Below are 19,580 nucleotides of genomic sequence, written 5' to 3' on the forward strand. Positions count from 1 at the left end.
AAAAACCTCATTATAGAAATGGAAATTAATTGATAGAATGGATGTAAAATGTAAAAATATTCTCATTCAAATATTTTGTATCTATGCTTGTATTCATGCCTAGAGAGTATTTTTCTAATTATCTGAGAATTTTTAGAAGTGCTCGATCTAGAACACATGAAATGCAATTAAAAATGCTTAAATTATAGAAAAAATATTCTAATAAGTCCATTAACTATAATTTGTACCAATGTGAAATACACATTAAAAAGAAGGTGACCCTGGGAACTTGTAAAGAAAGCTTGGCTTCTTTTAATTTATGGTATTAAAAGGTTACAAAGAAATAAAAGTCAATATTTCTCTCATTTACCAAACAGGAACACTGCACAGTATGTTTCTTCTGTGCTGAAATACTGTTCCAACTTATGAAAAATTTGGCTTTGGAAAGCAATTTATTTCCTTTAGAAATCTGTTTGGACATACTTGGGAGACAACTTTCAGAATTTGTGCCTGGCAGCTTTGGCTTCCATGTAGTTTTTCAAAATTGTAAACTGAAGGTGACACAACAAAAGGGTATGAATCCTGGTGCTGGTTTTGATTGAGTACGAATTATGAGTCAGCCAAAGGTTTCCTGAGAAGTCAGTGTTGTATTTATTGTATGTTATAATCTCGGTTTATAAAAAAATTTAAAAAAAAATGTTGAGCATGGATCATAGAGGGCAAGAGTAGCCATTGTTAAAGCCTTCCTTCCCTTTTTAAGAATGTAAATGAAAACTGCTCAAAGAGTTGTACAGGGATTAATACCTCCTTTAGAAGACTAATTTAGTTTCTGCATTTTTACTGGATATGCAACCATAGGGGCCAAGAGAGTTTTGTGGCTTAGGAAGTGCCTGAAAAGCACACCTTCCCATCTCCCCAGTGCTGTGTCTCAAGTCTGTAGCACAATAGATAATGTAGTCACTTGTTTCATAGTGTATTAGCTTACTTTATTACTATAAAATATTGCACTATTTTACAAATCACCACATCACAACATCTACACAATGTACTTTGACAACAGATTTGGAAGCCCAACAAATGCTGTTTAATAGGACATTACATTATACTGAACCAACAAAAACATTGTTCAACACATTTAGACTAAACTTTAGACATGCCTCAGTACACAAGCACAGGTTGTATGGTACTTTTTTAGAGTCCAGCTCTGTAGTTCTCCGTCCTTAGGCTGAGATCTCCCAAATCTCCTCTGAAGAAGGTGAGATTCACTTAGAAACTAGACTAGGGGTGACTGGGGAAAACCCCATGTTTCTTCATCCCTCAGCATTGCAGTAGGCTCTCCCATGTACCATGCTTGGGAGGTATTTGGCTTCAAAAGATGTCATCTTTCACTGAGATGCACAGTCCAAGATAATACCATTACGTTTTCTCATAATACTGCTTGCAAGTGCAGAGGAGAAATTTCTCTGGCCTGGCCAGATTCCAAGGTAGGCAAGCCAAAAAGTCAGTTTTCTCAAACAAACTGTTCTTCAATTTGTGTAAATTCATTAAATGAAACCAGTTTGCAGTCCTGCCAGTGGAGCTCTTGGGTTCTAGAGTGAGTGGGCTGTAGCTAGCAGACAGTAACATGCCCTGTACTCCTCAAGAGCAATTGCCTGTCCTCAAGGCAGAGTTCCTGCAGCTCTGCACAAATCCTGTGTGCACAGTAAGTCTCTTTGTAGTCCTAATAACTCTAATGTCTGACTTCTCACTGTTTGTAGCCTCTTGGATATAAGAATTTAATGGCAGAATAACCACTGGAGCAATGGTAGTTACCTCTTGTGGCATGCAATGATGACAATACACGCCTATACACTTGTGTTTCTTTTTGCTAAAAGGTTTTCTACAGGTACTTATTTCTCCAGTGTGCAAACCAATTCCTCCCAATGTCAGCAAGAGTTAGGCACACATATCCCTAGGAGAAATGTCCCCAAGTTTTAATAGAAGCACTGTTCAAATTTCACACAGAGCATATAAGCCTTCATTAGAAAACAGTTTCACCAGTGATAAAAGCATTTTTGAAACAAAATGCTTTCTAAGAGTCATTAAAAACCTTCTGTGTAATATATGTAAAAAGGATTTATCTAATGCTTTGCAAAATTATCCACAAATGTACCACACAGTGCACAAACATTAATAAGAAAGAAGCAACAAAACCATAGCACTACCACTTTGAAATGCAATGCAATTAGTACTACTTCTAGTAATACAGTGTAACAGCTACTAACGACTATTAATGTCTATTTTTCCAGGAATCCATATTCATTAAGGATGTCTATGGTTTCTTTATCTTTTATTCAGAAATATGGAAGCACTGCACACTGTTTCACAGCTAATCAGAGCTACACAAGAAAAGATATTAAAGTTTCATTAGTGCAAATTTTAGGATAACTGGTCTCCTGCCCTAACTCCTCCTGTTAAAATTTGTCATTTCTTGTGTTAGTGAAAGGTTACAACTTCTCTCAGTAAAAAGATTTAGACTGAATCCCTTCATAAACAAGGCTCTATATGTAAATTATTTTTGTTTACCTGCTATAACATGTAATATTTATTGAAATAGATTTTATACCAGATAATTGCAACAAGGTGGTTAAGAAGTATTTCAAGTGAATATAAAGTATAAAACAGTCTCAAGGTGTAGGGCAAAAAGGATTCAAATAATTGAAAGGTTGCTAGGAGAGTGTATATCTCACAGTTAAAAATATACTCTGCAAGGTGAGACATATCTTGTAAAAATGTGTCAGGAAAGCAGTGCTTCAGGAATTTTGATAATTTAACAGCAGGTTTTTTTTTTTTTTTCATGTACACGGTATTTTCTAATAATCTTTCAGAAATTTCATTTTTGGAATTAACAAAGCAAAGACAACTGTCCTTCTCACAAGGCTGTTAGGAAAATAATTTGCACATAATTCTGATTTCTATGTAGGGAAGGTAGGAAGGGACAAGTGTCCATGGCTGGGAAAAGGGCAACATTACCTCTAACAGAAAAGTCAGTGAAGTGGACAATATAGCATGACTCACAGTATTTTTGATCATTAAATGCTTTTGGCTTCACTAGCTAAAATAGCAACAAAAATGAGCACAAAAAAAGGGAAACAACTCAAAAGCCAGCATGAGAAGAATATGTTTACAGAGAAATCATGCTGAGGAAACTGTTGAGTTTATGATACCATAAAAACTCCTAATTTTGAGAAGGAAAGGCAAAAGGTCAGCTATGAACCTTTGTTTTCCATCATTTTTAAAGCAGATGGATCCAGGAACAACAGAGCACTTAGAGGGATGGCGAGGCAAAATGGTGTGGCAAATTGGAAAGAGAAAATTGTAAGAGGAAGCTGTCAGCAGCATGTTCAACAGAAGGCATTAATGTCTTCAATTTCTAGGTATCAATGGATCATGTGGTTCACTTCAAATGGATCAGTGGCTCACTGTTAGGTTCATGTGCACATTCCCTTTGTGTGATAAAATGTCCCTTAAGATCACAAACAAGAAATACATGTGACATTTAAGAATACAGGAGGGCTAAAAATGCAGATATTGCCAAATATTCCTCTCAACATTAGACTGCTTTCAGCAAATAGGAGGAAATGGATCAGGAACAAATATACAGTTGAAGTAAGCATCTGGAGAGTAGAAAGTATATCAGGAAACAGGAGGAGATGTGAGACCTTGTCTGTCCCAAAATCTCCTCTCAGAAACAATGAAAGAAGCAGAACTTTGTGAACAAGACAAGTATGAATAGACTACTGTTAATTTAGAGTACCCATAGGATGCAAATAAACCAAGATTGGGTTCCTTTAGGAAGTGACTGGAAAGGAAAAAATTGCCATTGACTGAGGGATGTAAAACAGTAGAGACAATAGGATGATGGAAAAACTCTGTAAGTCCCAAATCAAAAACCTACATCATACTTCCAAGAATTGAATTTCTTTAAATCCTCAGTGTTCACTAGAAAGTCCTGAACTGGGGATGAGCATGCCATGAGATACAGTGTCTCCAGTTTGCAACAGGTACTCTTAGTATTTTGTATGAAGAACTGCAGAATGAGAAGAAAAGGCACAGAGACCTCAGCAGTGGGCTGAGGTCATGGAACAAAGAGATCAGAATTTCCTGGGCCAGACTAGTGCTACCTCAGCTTGTGCAGCTTTCCCAAAAGGCAATAGCCTGGAGATAAAGAAGCATGAGCTTTCCTGACCAGAGGAACTGAAACACACAGGAATCCTGGCCAAAAAACCAACCCAAAACAAACAAACCAAAACCAAAACCAAAAAACAAAACCCAAAAAACCAGCAAACCTCTATGGGAGAAAGGCAAAATTGGAAAATTTGAAATAAGTCCATGGAAAGGGTACTGAGGATGGAGGGCTCCTTCCACTTTAGTCTGCTTATTTTGAGGGGTTAGTGTTTTTCACTAGAATCTTCAGAGACTTTTTTTTTGTGAAATTTCTGCCTGTTTTTGAAATTGCTGATACTGCATGTGATGCACTGGTATCTGTTAGTGGTTTTAAAGAGCTACACACTTCAAGTAAGATGTATACAGTGTCTGAGAAAGATAATTTGCCTTCCTTTTATTCACACAATTGACAAGCATGTAGTCAAATTCTCCATCCTCACCTTGGCTGTGCATTGCATGTGGCTGCCACTATTTCCCATGCTATGCCATGGTGACATTGGCTGCTGACAGTCCGGTCCCACACCAGGACTGGGCTAAGAATTAAACAGTGTCCACAGTGTGTCAGTTCTCTGGCTCAGTTTCATACCAAAATTCTCACTTTCTCACAGCCAGTTTGGATTATACCATTTTCTGATTCCATGATTATAAAATAGCCATCTGATGTAGGAATTTTGTCAGCCTCCCACTTTTTGCATTTAATGTTTCACTCTCAGCACCTGTTGTGAGTTGCCATAACTGCATGAATCAGTCCTGGCTTGTCTGCAGGTTTCCTTAACAACAGAATTTCAGACACAGTCTTGATGGATCTAGATTTGAATCTATCAGTTCTTTTTTAGACAGGAACACTTCTGGAGCTGGGCTGCTGTCTATAGGTCCATATATTTCAAAGGTGCTTTCCAAATGAGATGGCATATGTCAAATACTTGGATAGTTCAATTAGTAGAACATGCTAAACCTAGTTTTTGAAGTCCTCATTACTGAATATTGCTATACATAAATTTGCTACATACAACTTTAACCACTAAGTGCTGTTTTTCAGTAGCACAGGACTAATTCAGAATTTATGATCTACATTCAGAAAGACTGATTTTCAAGAGCTCTTCCACACTATTTCAGCAGACTATACTCAATGAAATCTACTGCAGAAGCTGAGGATAAAGTGTAAAGCCTGAAGCAAAGCTGGAAAGGAGTAAATCTCTTTGGGTGTTATTTTCTTTCTCTTATAAGAGTTTTTTCCTTTTTTTTTTTTTTTTTTTGGTAACAATTTTCCACTAACTTTTCCATTAATTTTAGTTTGTGTTTTCCAGTGCAAACACCTCTGTCAGCTCATAGTAATCAATGGAAAAAATATGGCTGTTCAGCAAAAACAGATGTAAAGATACTGAACTATTATGGTGCATCTATTTAACACAGAACTTTTCCAATAAACAAGAAAAAGACAGTAAGAGCCCTAGCCAGTGCTAGAGAGATTCTTTCCTTTGATAGACAAGTATATTATTTCCATTACCATTTTGTTTTTTAACAAGCAGATACATTGCTAATTCTGCTTTAGAAATCTTAAATTTAGTTGACTGAGCTGTGGGACTTGATCCAGCTGGATTGTACCCCCTGAGAAGTCTCTGTTTGGTGACGGTGGGAGAGATTTTAGTGGCCTCTTCAAATCTGAGTACTGTTTTGAAACATGCAGACCTTTTCTCCTCCATACTCTGGCTGTTGACCTTTTAAGCTTGTAGGACAATGGTTTTTAAAATGCTGTAGCATGCATACTGTGTGCATCCAGTATGCATCCAAGGGAGTATTTTTTCCAGTGTGAAATACTACTTCCTATAGTGAGAATAAATCTCAGTCGATTTCAATCTGTTTCTTGTCTGCAATGTAGATAAGATGGCTGGATGAGAGAGAAATTAAGTCACTTACAGAAATGGATTTGTGGCATACCTAATGGCACAATTAGGTGTCCAGTCAGGCCATATTCATATCAGAGACAGAAACATTACAAGGCAACACAAAAACCTATGCAAAACACAGCCTTCCTCCACAGGCAGGAATAGCCCTTTGGTCTTAATCTTAAAAATGAGACATTAAAGACAGTATGCATAGGGTAATGATGGAAAAGGATGGCATAATTCAAGTGTCATTACACATCAAAGATTATAAACTAAAACTTGGATCCATGAGTACTGAGAAAGTATGCCTTGCTTTGCTGATGTCACTGACTAAATATTTGAGTCAAAAAAAGTTTCTCTAAATATTTGAGTCAAAAAAAGTTTCTCTAAATATTTGGTTTTGTATTTAGATTATCTCACATGACCAAATCTTATCACCTGTTTATTATTCATAACATGTTGGATAGACACATACACCTGAATCAGTCATCCCCCTACTCCCTTTATATTCAGTCAAGCAGCAAATGTAGTTTTGAGATATACTTAGATATACCTGACTTATTTGAAACATCTACAGTGGAATTACATTAATAACATTGTAGAAAAGTCCATTTCTGCACAGAACTATAAAAGGAGACATGATGACCAACACAGACATAATAACTGCATTCTAGGTGTGTAGTTAGTCACATAAATTCCCTTTTCCTATGAATAGATGAAAAAAAAAAGAAATAAAACCCTGGTTTTCATCTTAAAACAGTTCTCATATTTGTGTTAAGATATGATTTAGCCATCTCTTAGGTAGAGTAGGTTTGAGTCATACATTTTTTTTTCAGTTATTTTGAATCAAGCAAAAAAAGTGAACTTTTAAAAAAATTTTGATTTTTTAGTCTCACAATCTTGAGTTATACTCATTATTTCTGATGTACAAAAATTTATGATAGTAAACTCACATTTGTTCTGTACCATCCCATCAAGTTTAATGACATTGCAGTATTTCCAAACATTTGTTTTAGTCTTGGTAATTGTTCTACCATGAACAAAACACTCTCTCTTTCTCTACCTTGCTTTCTCTAAAGCATCCAACCACTTCCAGCCCCAGCAGCAGAGGGTTAAATGTTACTGCATTTGGACCTAGGATGCTGTGTCACTGAGGCAGGGGAACGAGCTGTGCCTCAGTGTTTGGCCTGAGACAGAGCAGATGGTGCAAATTCACAGTGCCTTTATTGAGCACTGAGCTCAGTGCAGCATCTCCTACCTGCCACAGCCATGTGCAGGAAACAACCACAGCTCAGTTAATGTACCAGAACTTGTTAAACTACCATGTTGATCAATGTTAACCTATCATGTTTTGATCGTGAATCAATGATCTACGAAGAAAATTCTCCTCAGAGAGAGCAATTATCCTCTAGGGCTTGAGTATGTTGCTGCTTCAGGTTTCTTTTGCTACTGTCCTACACTCCTTGCTGAAATATCTATTTTGTTGTCTATTATTACTCAGCCTTGTTCAGCATGCTGGATTTCACACTCCACTTCTCTCTGAAGACTGGTGTTCTAAATTGTTTTCCTCTAGAGGGTGATTATCCTGTCTTTTTCAAAATAAAATTCCACCTTTTTGGGGTTACACTAACACTTCTAATTCTCCCAATGCTCTTTTTTGGCTATGAAATGCTTCCTAATTTGTCAACTTAATAAAAAAATATTGCTTACTCCATTGTTCAAGATTCTTAATGGTCATTAAGGACAAACAGATTTAATACCAGTGAATACAACAATTAACTTTCTACAAGTCCATACACTATAGTGAGTCTAATTAAATTATCATCCTAATTTGGTTTCATTCCAAAGAAATATCAGATTCTGTCTCTTGTAAATAATTCTTTTATATATATATATATATATATATATATATATACACCTGAAAAATACTTTATTGACTATGTGCCATTTTTGATTATGTGACTATAGATCTCCTATAATCACCTGAAGTTTGCTACTTCTGCAATTTGATATAATGATACTATATTCCTTATTCTAAGGATTTTTAGATATTTTAATGATAAACATTTGGCATATGCAAACACTAAAGCTTCACTTCCCAGTTTCTATTCTTCAGAAGGAAAGTAGTTAGTATTTTTGCATCTTTGTGCATAGAATCCTTTTCTTTTTTTTTTGAAGCACAGTACATTAAGTGTCATATGAATGTCTTTAGAGAAAAAAAAAATTAAAAAAATCCAATCATTATTTACTTCAGGTAATAATAATTAGGATGGATGCTCACCTCAAACCACCAAAGAAATTTTGTTTGGCTAAAATAATAAAAGCTATGAAATCCCTGTCAAGTTTTTAACTCTTTTTTTGTTCTTATTGCTTCTTTATGGATGTCTTGACTCTCCCCTTCCAATGGTGAACATTCAAACTTACTGTGTCAGGCTGGTGAGAAAAAATGAGTTGCTAAAAGCTATTTTTTTTAAAATCAGAGAAATATATACCATGGATCTCTGTTACCAGGAAAGAAAATAACCCCAACAACTGTTGTACAAAATTTTTACAATGAATGAAAAGGAGGCAAAATGACTTAGGAAAACCAGTAACCTTGTAAAGGGCAAATAAATTGCTCTGAGTTTGATCTACATTAATGAGTCAATACATACAACTATATCTAAAGCTTGCAGCACTGCTTTGGGACTACATGAGTTTGCTGCAGACACCACACAAACTATTATGGGGTGAAAGGTCTGGAACTGGCCTAGCTTTACCCTTATACAGAGATGGGACCATTGACACTCAAAACACATAAAGGAATGTACAACAAACTGTAAGATTTTGCCTAGGATACTTAATTACAGACACACTTTTCCAGAACCAATGGTGTTACTTCCCACAACATGGAAATTAATTTCCAATCTAGCAAACAAGGATGTAGTGAGTATATGTATGTCTTTATGGTTTAGAACCTTTTACACACATTTTTGTAATTGTACAGACTTTCCAAACTTACCTCCTCTATGGATAATCAAAGAAGTTTCACTTCCAACAGGACATTCTTTAAGTATATCCACTACTTCTGCATGGCTCAGGTTCTGTACATTCTGCTGGTTGATCTCAACAATGAGGTCACCTTCACACAAACCAGGACATCCCTGAATGTCTAGAATTTGCTTCACCCTCTGTCCTGTAGGACTGTCTGCTATAGTGAAGCCAAAGCCCTGGGCCCCTTTCACAATGGTTAAGGTCATGAGTTCAGCTTGGGTGGCCCCAGAAGAAGCCATTGATACATTATCATCATGGGCAGGTGGTGGGAATGTGCTATCAAGCTGACTATCTGCTGGAATGGAGTGCAAGGAGTGTGGTGGTCGATCTGTTACGTCTGGAACAGACTGAGAAGTCCTAGAAATGTATTCCAAATAAGTTTCATAGTTATGTCTTCCATTTACCACTACCGGAGGCCTCTCCATTACTGCAAGGGGTGGCACCATGCTGTTGGCAGGATCTTCAGGATCAAAGGGCAAAGGGTATCCACGACATAGCACCAAGTTGACACTCTGACCAATAGGAACAGACTGGAAGAGTTTGACTACATCTGCGTGAGTATGTCCAAGGACACAAACTTCATTAATATAGACAATCACATCACCTAGAACGAGAAGAACAAACAGTGACAACATGAGACAACTTCAATTGCTGCATATGCAGTACATTTTTTTTAAAATGAGATAGAAGCCTACTAAAAAAAAATATGATAAATTCAATCAACATACTGACTCATATAGGAGAGACAAAAAAGTAAATTTTGTCTGGCAGTAAATGTAATACAAAGACACAATGACAATACCAGTTATTTTCTGTGTAAGCTCACAGATGGAAAATTTAGATGGATCCAGACATTCACTTTTTCTTGACATTTCCTCCCTATTTTTCCAACTCCTTTCAGTGTAGTCTCTATAGATTACTTTTTTAATAAGGTAAAATGAACGATTATTTGGAGACTGTGTTGTCAAAAAATACCAATGTTTGGTGAAGAGTAAAAGAAAAAAAAAAAGTAAGTATTCCTGGACTTCAGAATCAATGAATACCAATTCAAGACTGTGTATGCATGTGCATAAGGAAACAGTTTTTGCACTGATCATGATATTGACACTTTCCTGTTAAAAGTGATTACTTGCCATCAGCCATTCAGAACTGCTACTGTCATTTCCTATTCTAGGCATGAAGTATCTATCTTACATAATATAGAGATGTTTCACGGCATTTTGTTGTAGCCATAAGGCTCAAGGACAATGACACAACAAATTTTTTTGGTAGGTTCAATAGCTTCACATTAGAAAAATCTAGGCAAATAGATGAAAATCAATTTAATATTTTCACCTAAGCAGCTGGTCAAATAAACCCAAAGATATGACCTTTACCTTCAAATCTTGTCTCATTTATAACAGACCTACCAGTCTGAGCATATGGAAGCAGAATTCTTTAAGTCAACAGGCTATTTATGGATCTCCATATTGCCCATGCACCAAGCATCTACTGTTATTAAAATTCTCAGAAATAAGTTCAAGATTCTTCTTGGTGTTAGAATAGATCTATATATTTATAGCCATAAATAATTTTTTAAGTACTGTTAAGGCACATATTAAAATAAAAATGAGTTATCAGTGCAAACAATATTCAGAATAGTTTGATGACCCACATTCAGTTTTCACTTTCATAAAAAAGTTTACATCTTTATAGAAAAAGAAAAGGATATTTGGTTGGAGAACTCTAGAAGTTAAAGTATTTTTCTAAGTGAAGCCTGTCTTATTATCCTATTATTAATCACCAGGATACTATGAGATGTCTACAAGGTACACAATTTAAAAATTTACACATCACAACACAAGGCTTTTTAAAGGTATTTGAAAACTCAGCAAGAAAATGAGAATGACTTAGGGAGAATGAGGTGGTTTGGGTGGAATTGCTTCAAGTGTATTTATGTAATTATGTCTTTCACATACTTCAATCAAAATATCTAATCCAGCAAACAGAGGATAAGAGCATCATCAAGATGCCAATGCAAGGGCTGTTTCTAAGTGAGAGCAAAAGGCAAAGGCTGTTTCTATGTGAAAATGAAATGGTCAATTCCCACATGATCAGTCTGTGTAACAGCCTGACAGTAATTAATTGCATATGCACAAACTGTGATTCAGAGGAAGATTTCTTCAGAGGCTGCCTAGGGAAAAAATGCTAAGGAAGTTTGTTTAAATGATTGTGAGCATTACACACATAAACCTTAGGAGCTGCAAATGCTTTCTTAAATGTGCACCATAAATAGATTCCCAAACTAGCACAAACAGTAATGTCACTTCATAGGCACTGCTGAAAAAGCTCCAATGCTTTTGTCTCAAGCAGCTGAAAATAAAGCCATTTTCAAAAGTCAGAATTTAAAAGAAAATATGCACCGTACAAATTGCTGTGGCAATGGCTGCAATTCATCATGATTCGCTCATGCCCTGATATAGAAAGATCTTACCTGCATTCTCATCCCTGGCTCCCACATTAGCAGTGAGGCTGACATTGCTCAGGACTGCTTCTGTTAAGCTGAGAGCTCTTCAGTGCATGCTGCTGTTTCAGTAACTATGCTTTAATAGTAACCTTGAGACTTTTTAATCCATGCAGTCTTTATTTCCCTGAGTGCTGGCAATGCAGCTATGTGGTGGGAGGAGACCAATCTGTTTGTTCATCCTCTCTTACAATACATTAGCAGAGTGCAAAATGAAAAATGCAATTTTTGTGTTGGGCGAGTAAATCATTGCCTGTTTTCAGCCCCTCACTTTAAGTATTTGGACAGGATTAGCTAAGATATAAAACTTAAATCAATATGGTTTCGATATATCAGAAAATTACATAAACTAGTTGACATTATATAGAGCTGTAGTGAAAAGAAATTAGCTTTTGCAAAAGGAGTGCAGTCAGGAAACATACACGCCAAGTAGTCCCTTTCCCCAGTCACTAAACAGGCAAAACTGAGCACTAGAAGACCTTGGGTAAAAACTTCTTCAAATAACAACCTTCCATTATCCCTCACAGGCCAGCAGAAAATCCTTCAGCATTTCCTGAATCCTTATCTTTAAAGCTCTTTGTTGTTTCTGAGGTATGGCATGGATAGCATGGCTGGGCAGATGCTGAAGCTGTAACTCAGTCACAGAGGGGCTGTTTGGGACCCACCTGCAGTATTGTCACATGGAGAATGGACAGTGTGATAAACACAAGGGCATGAGTTACTAAATTCAGCTCCAAGAAAGAAGTTACAGTGGGGCTGCAGTGGGGAGAAACAGTTTCAGATCATGAGAAAGGAAGGAGTAAAAAAGGGGTTAATTTCAGAAATCTCTCAACTGTACTTTCTCCAAACCTAACTCATTTTTCCAGGCTGAGTTCCTCATTGCTGACACAGAGAGAAGTACTCAGCATTTGGTAGGAAGAGAGAGATAAGAGCATTACAGAGCCAGTGCCATGCTAATGCAAAGTTCAAAACCTGCCTTCTTTAGGAAACCTCCCTTAAAGGTTCCTGTGGCATCTTTTCTGCCTGTTCTTTTCTGCTGCTTCTAATAATAATGGGTGCATATGGACAAGCATAATAGTGATCCACTTTATATCTCCTGTCTGATTTTCTGAGCAAGCCATAGTCTGCCTCCAGAAATCACAGTTTCACAGTGAGTGGGTATCTTTGAAGTTATGCAGAACATTTATATTAAGCATCAAACTTTGCCTGACTTTTAGAATTAAATTTGCTAAAATGACTGGAGCTTGCTCACAGCTTGCTGATTGAGCTAGGCAGGGATCTCTAGAGGTCAGAGTGTCCAAACCCTGCTCAATCAGAATCCCTTAGAACCAGTTGCCCAGGATCATGACCAGGTGGCTTTTGAAAACCTTCAAGGGGGTAGACTTCACATCTTTGGGCAACCTGTGTCAGTGCTCAATCACCCTCCCAGCAGGAAAGTGTTTTCTGATGTTCAAAGGGAACATTCTGTTCACTCAAACACTGTTTGAGTGTTTCCCATTGTTTCTTTTCTTGCCACTGGAAAGAATTTGGCTCCAGCTTCTTTGTACAGGTATTTATGTGAATTGATAAAATCCCTCTGAGCCTTCTCTTCTCCAGGGTGAACACCCTCTCTGTCAGGCGCTCTCCAGTTTCATCTTCCTCACTAGCCTGTACAAACTGTGCTCATGCCAGCCCAACCTCATCTTACTTGAGAATGCTCAGGGATGAGGGAGCCCAGAAGGGCTGATCTGATCTGTGGGGAAGGCACCTGAATCAGACTCTCTAGATGAACTGGCAGGTTTGATAGACACCCATAGACAACAGATACCATGGCCTACCTCTCAAAAATCTACACTGCCACAAAAACAGAATCTTCAATGTCTAAATTCAGCACTAAGTTGAAGAATCTTAAAGAATACTGACAGCAAGCAAATTTGTCAAACTGTCCTAAAGTTACCTCAGATTTAGTTAAGGCTCTTGCATTTAACTGAAAAATTTAGGAAAATGGGTCTGGAGGGGACTCCCGGGATGTCTGAACCTAGTCCTCTATTATCAGATACAACACAGTATGTCACACTTGATGAAATTTTATGTCTTCTTCACAGAAAAAACCATGAACTCCCATAATATTTCATATATTTAACTAGTTGGTTTTGCTTATTAAAGTCTGCTGATCATTACTTATTGTCATGTAATGTTAATTGACACAGTGCCTGAATATTTGATTAGAGGTTCCATTTTGTTACTTATGTATTTCAAAGCAAAAACCAGATCTGTACTGTCATTATCTTTAGTTGGATTAGTAACTGGTGAAGAAATTTCTGAGCTTCAACATCTTTTAATGACAGATTCTGTTTTATATTTGTCTCTACAATAATGTTTCAGAATTAAATCTGACACCCTGGGGATTTTCCACAAGCTTTAAATCTGAAAAAAAAACCCAACCTTTTTCATGCTTGAAGTGCTTGATCCAAACAGAATTTGTTTTATTGATATAACTTGCTTAATCACAAATTATTTTATATTTTCAGGCAATGCTACCAGCTCTATTTACCTCCTTTCTGAAGAACCTGTACTATTCAGTTTACTCCAGTTATTGTTTCTGATAGGTTTTTGTTACCCCTAGGTTCTCTGTGTAAATATCTTGTAGGTAAAGTTTGTCCATTTTCTTACCTATGTTCCCACTATTTGTACACAAATATTTTGCCTATTTCTTCTAGTTGTGCTTCTTGTACACTTAGATTTCTGGCTGTACTTCAGTGAATTTAATTGCCTAGTAGACTGTCATTCTCATTATTAATTAGAATTCACTAAATTTTGAAGTATGAATGCAAAGAAAAAAAGTGCAGATCAGATCTTCAACTGAAATTTAGTAGAAATGTCTCCATTCCTTCTGACAGGTTTTTGATCATGCTCTTAGTGCTAGGTTTATGTGCTTAAAATATGACAGAATGCTGTGATTTGGGGTGGAGGCAGCTCTGCTACCCCCCTGCAGCCAGCACAAGCCAATAGCAACAGTGCTAAAACCAGCTCATGGTTTGGCAACTCAGCACAGGACACACCAGCTCTGCAGGACTTGGGCAGCATAATTTTTTGCTGCATTTATAACCCACATAAGCTCTGCTAGCTTCTCCAGTATTACTTATTCCCACTTGCATTTCTCACCCATATAATCTAAATGCTACATATGCATACTTTGCATCACTTTCAGAGCTAGCAATACATGATTACTTCATCGCTGAAGCTTTCCCTTCACCTGCCCACCCACACTCTCTACTGTCATTACCAGATATTTCTGTCACTTCTCAGCAGTGACCTTGTCTTCTCTTTCTGCAGAGTGCTGCAAGATTGCTACCACTGGAGCCTGCTAATAATGAACTCAGAGCACGTTTCCAGTAGCAAAATATGAAACATGCGGGTAATTTCAATAACAACAGCATGCGATTGATGGTCATGAAAGAAGCAAAGATTTGTAAGAAATGAGCCATTTTCACATTCACACATACACTTACAAGCAGCAGTAGGGAGAACTAGTGTGTGAGGCATCCTTTAGTTAAACAGTAGCAGACAAACTACATTCTGAAGCTTTGAAACTCAACTTCCCTCCACTTGCCACAGATGTTAATCCAGTGTGTGCATAAATAATTTCCATTACAAATGGCCAGAAGCATTTTTTTGGCTGTAAAAGATTCCAGAAAGTTCTGCATAAACAGAAATTCTCTGATTTCTTGTACTCTGACTTGCCACAGAACTCTGTAAAACCTATTTAGCTCTAGCTGCTGAGATCTGATGGCCTGACTTTTATGGGCAAAAGATAAAGCCTAGGGTCCTGTAGTTCATGGTAGCCTGATTAGTCTTAAAATTAAAAAAAATAAAAAAGAAAAAGAAAAATGCCCTAATTTTGTTAATACTCAGTATAAAATTACCCTTATTTTTAAATAAAAATTTTGGAATTACAACAACTTCTTAAAGGAGATTGCAGTGTAAGTTGACTATTGCATATTAGTACTGAAATAATTAAAACGCCTGCCAAGAAAATACTTAGTTCTTCTAAAGAGGAACATTAGATTAACTGCTACAACATATCAAAAAGGCAACCTGGGGAGAAGTACATGCATTCAATAACTCAATAACTACAGCTGCTGATGAAAAGAACTAAATTTAAAACTGACCACGTTATTATCAGCTTTGTAACAACTTTCTCTGATAGACAGTCCTGCAGCAGCCACAGTGAAATGAAAAGAGCTGCTGGGAGACATAATGGGCAGCTGCCTCTGCATTCAGAAATAGCTTCAGGACCACTTGCTGGTATGTGAGAACACTAAATAGTCCATTAAAATATCACTGCTCATACTGACATGGAAGACCCATTTCCCAGGCTTCATCACAAACAGAAAGTTTTACTTGTGTTTGACAGATTACCATACTCCACAGTTCCTTCTTTCACTCACTGAACTCTGGGAACTGAGGTTTGGTGGGAAAAATTATAATAATATATTATAACAATAAAAGTTATTAGTCATTTAATCAATCATTAATGATGATTATTATAATTTATTAGTTCTTTAAATCAGACAAAAAGTCAAGCCAACATGTATTCCTAGGCATTCAGACAGTCAAACTGGCATAAAATAGGCTTAGATTTTCCTCTTTCTGAAACCTGAACAACAGATATAGATCATCTGTTTGTCAGATTTGAGCCAGTACTTGCACAAACAGCATTGTAGGGGTGATAACTTGGGCTAAAATCTGTTCCCATCACTGGACTTCATCATTCCTATCATGAGGGACTGAGCACTGGCTCTGAACTTTGCTTCAGGGGCCAACACAAATATGTGACACAGACACTTGTCTGCAACTTTACCCAAGACTCAGATCTGTTGAGAGAGCAGGTGCCATTTTTATACAATACATTTTTTAGAACCCATTTTAATTCTACTGTGACCCAATGCATATGCCTAATTAAAAAGCTGTCTATTCAAAATTTTTGTGCTTTATCAGCATGTATCATGTAATTACACTCAGGCAGATGTGGATTAGTAGAAAAAAACTATTTCCATTTTATTTGTATTTTGCATATAGTGGTAAAAGCTATTTAAATAGAGGCATTTATTTGGGAGAGAAATAAAATACATTCCAGAAAAATCTAAAGACCTTGATTATTTGCTGATCTAGTAAACATGAAACATTGTAGACTAAAAAATGTAAGTAATGCAATAGCAAAAGCATACTTAAATGAATGCTGGTCATAAAGCAGTAAAGGGTAGGGAAATTTTCTTCCTAGAAACAGTTTTCACTTCTTCAAGCATCTGAAAGCATAGCCTGGATGTTAAAACTGCTACTTTACAAAAAATGTAATTACTTAAAAGATGGTAAGTATATTGGAGGCAAGACCACATAAAGAGAAAAAGGTCCAATTTTCAAGGTAGCCTCTTATTTACAAATTATGTAAGCTTGTTCTGTCTAAGCTTTGCTTGCAGGAACTTCTTGTGCATCCTGAAATGCCTGGTGTGAATGAACTGCGTGACAGAGCGTCAGTGGATCTGAAGAGAGAGATAAAAAATGTATGCCACGTTTGCATAGCTATTTGGGATCACTTTGGAAGGTGTCACTGTGTGCAGAGGCTCAGGAAGAAATGAAACCCTTCTTTTTCTTTAGGAAAAGGAGGTCAAAATTTACAACACATTTGCTTTTGTACGCACATTTTATTTCTGCAGGCAGCGCATCACATTTATCTAGGTAATGGCTCCCAGGAGGGGGAAAGTAGCCCAGCCAGCCTCCCAGCAGCCTAAAGGCAGAAGGGCATGGAAAAGCATGATGTAAATACCAAGCTGCCCCTGTGCCCCACTGGGAATCCTGGCCATGTGCCACCTGTCCCTGGTGGAAGACATTTTCAGCAGCACTGTCAACTGCTCCCCATTGCCACTGCTGATTCCTGACAGAAACTGCCAGGAAGGAAAAAGGGAGATGGATGAGGTGAGGAATTAGATGGAGCATTTTTAAAGATGCTGCAGCACAGTGACAAATGCCTTCATATGTTGAAATATAAATATAAATGTTACTGGGAATTTTTAGTAATAGGCAGTCATGTGAACTGAAATGGTTAATAGAGCTATTTTATTTCTTTGAGTAATGCTAGCACCATGAGGACAAGAATAACTAGCCACATACTGAATTAGTAATTTGTGAAAGCAACAGCACATTTTGGACACTTAAAAAATATGTGCAAAGATAGATGAGTAGGATTCATCTCTATTTAAAATCTATAGAGGTAAAACTTGAAAATTCATTTCTATTTTAGAGATATTATGGTTTCCAAGGAGATTCCTTGCAACTGCAGTGGGCATTACTGCCAGAAGTGGGTCAGTTTTATAACTGATATCTATTTGGTAAAACTATGATTTTCATAATTGTTTGATCAATACTTTGCTTTTCCTGCTACACTCACACAGTGCCCATCCAGGTGCCTAATTCCCCAGCTGCCTCTCTGAGACCAGTAAAACCTGATTTGACTATCAGTCAGGTTATTAATTTAATTTAAGGCTAGGAATTACAGCCTTGATTTGTGGATGTTTTGTGTATTCATTGCTCAAGTCCACATTCTGCTGACTGAGATCAAGGTGAGCTGCCAGCAGTCAGTGTCCTTATTTCAGATCCAAACTGTGGATGTGGAGCCAAACACCAGGCACCAAATCTGAAGGTGCTGCTCTGATGTACTGATTAGAAACATTAATCTACAATAATAACAACAACATGTATCCTCATTCTTCCCAAAAGAAATGCTTGCTGCTATCCCTGATGCTACTTTTTATGCTAAAAATTCACTACCAAACTTTATGCTGAAGAATCTGACTAACATCTTAATCATGCCATTAGTTGCAATGAAATGTGTGCTTATTCACTGCTTCACCCTAGTTATTGCAGCTTCTCCTGTCATGCCAAACCAGAAATTCAGAATATATATATATATGCACTCCTTGCTGTAGGTATATATAAATCCTCAAATCTTGCTCTATCTTTAAAGTAGTCAACTGGGTTTAACAAGGTCAGCACCTTTCAGAGGCAGATATTTCAAAAGAGGTCTGGATTACTACAGATTAATGCTTTTAATCAAAATTAAAGACAGGAAGCATTTTATCAAGCAGAAATTAAATGTATCAAAACATTTCCATCTAAATAAAGACATTTTTACTGATATTATACTACATATAAATACCTCAGTGCATTTGAAAATTATTCATTAACATATGCTTATACAAATGTACGGCTAATATATAACTAATTTTCTACTCATAAGTTTTATAAAGGTCATTCAAATTTTAGTTTATATGGGCTTATCTTATATATTACCTCTATATTTTATTTCTTTTTTGATAGCAAAATTATCTACAAAAATAATTACCTTTACTTCAGAGAGCTTCTCACATAATTTCTATAACAAAAGATCAACTCAATAGTTTTTCAGGCATGTATGAATATATTACTTGCTTTAAAATTGCATGGTAAAGATAAATAGTGGAGTTCCTTTAGGTTCTCTAAGGTTTTACAGTATTTTTCCAGGTTAATAGAGGGTAATGTATTATCAAACTGACCTTCCTTCCAAGCAAACGTTGGTTGCCTTAATATCTCTAGAGCCTCTTGCACTGCCAAGCACTCATTTTCAAGGACAATATATTTTTACTCTTTGCAAAACAATTTAACACCTTCACCACTGAGTAATTATACTTTCACTTTCAGCTCATTTCTGAATACTACACTGAGTATAAACTACAAAATTCAGCTTGCATAATATATTTTTTTTGTAAGGAGGCAAAATCATTAACACAAGCCCCACCAAGCTCTTCCTTTAAAACTGCTTTAAAACAGACAGAAAACTCCAGCCTTATAATAGTTAGGAAAAGGTCACTTTCTAGCCTTACAGCTTTATGGCAAAGAATCACAGTCCCCTTTTATGAGGATTATCCTATCTCCCACAAGCTGCTCTTCCTCCTTTT

The 19,580-nt window shown here is 36.7% G+C and overlaps 1 protein-coding gene across 15 annotated transcripts in view; it reads right to left on the reverse strand.

Annotated features, from left to right (window-relative positions):
- MAGI2 (membrane associated guanylate kinase, WW and PDZ domain containing 2) overlaps positions 1-19,580 on the reverse strand; it is a 702,121-nt gene that overhangs the window by 109,486 nt on the left and 573,055 nt on the right. For 14 of the 15 annotated variants that reach the window (XM_077179136.1, XM_077179134.1, XM_054631283.2 and 11 more), the window contains one exon: positions 9,073-9,708. The exons of the other annotated variant lie outside the window; for it this stretch is intronic. In XM_077179136.1, the coding sequence (XP_077035251.1) occupies positions 9,073-9,708 (636 nt within the window). The remainder of the gene's footprint in view (positions 1-9,072; positions 9,709-19,580) is intronic. 15 annotated transcript variants of the gene reach the window in all.

Source organism: Agelaius phoeniceus, chromosome 5 (assembly GCF_051311805.1).
Source record: "Agelaius phoeniceus isolate bAgePho1 chromosome 5, bAgePho1.hap1, whole genome shotgun sequence".
NCBI lineage: Eukaryota > Metazoa > Chordata > Aves > Passeriformes > Icteridae > Agelaius > Agelaius phoeniceus.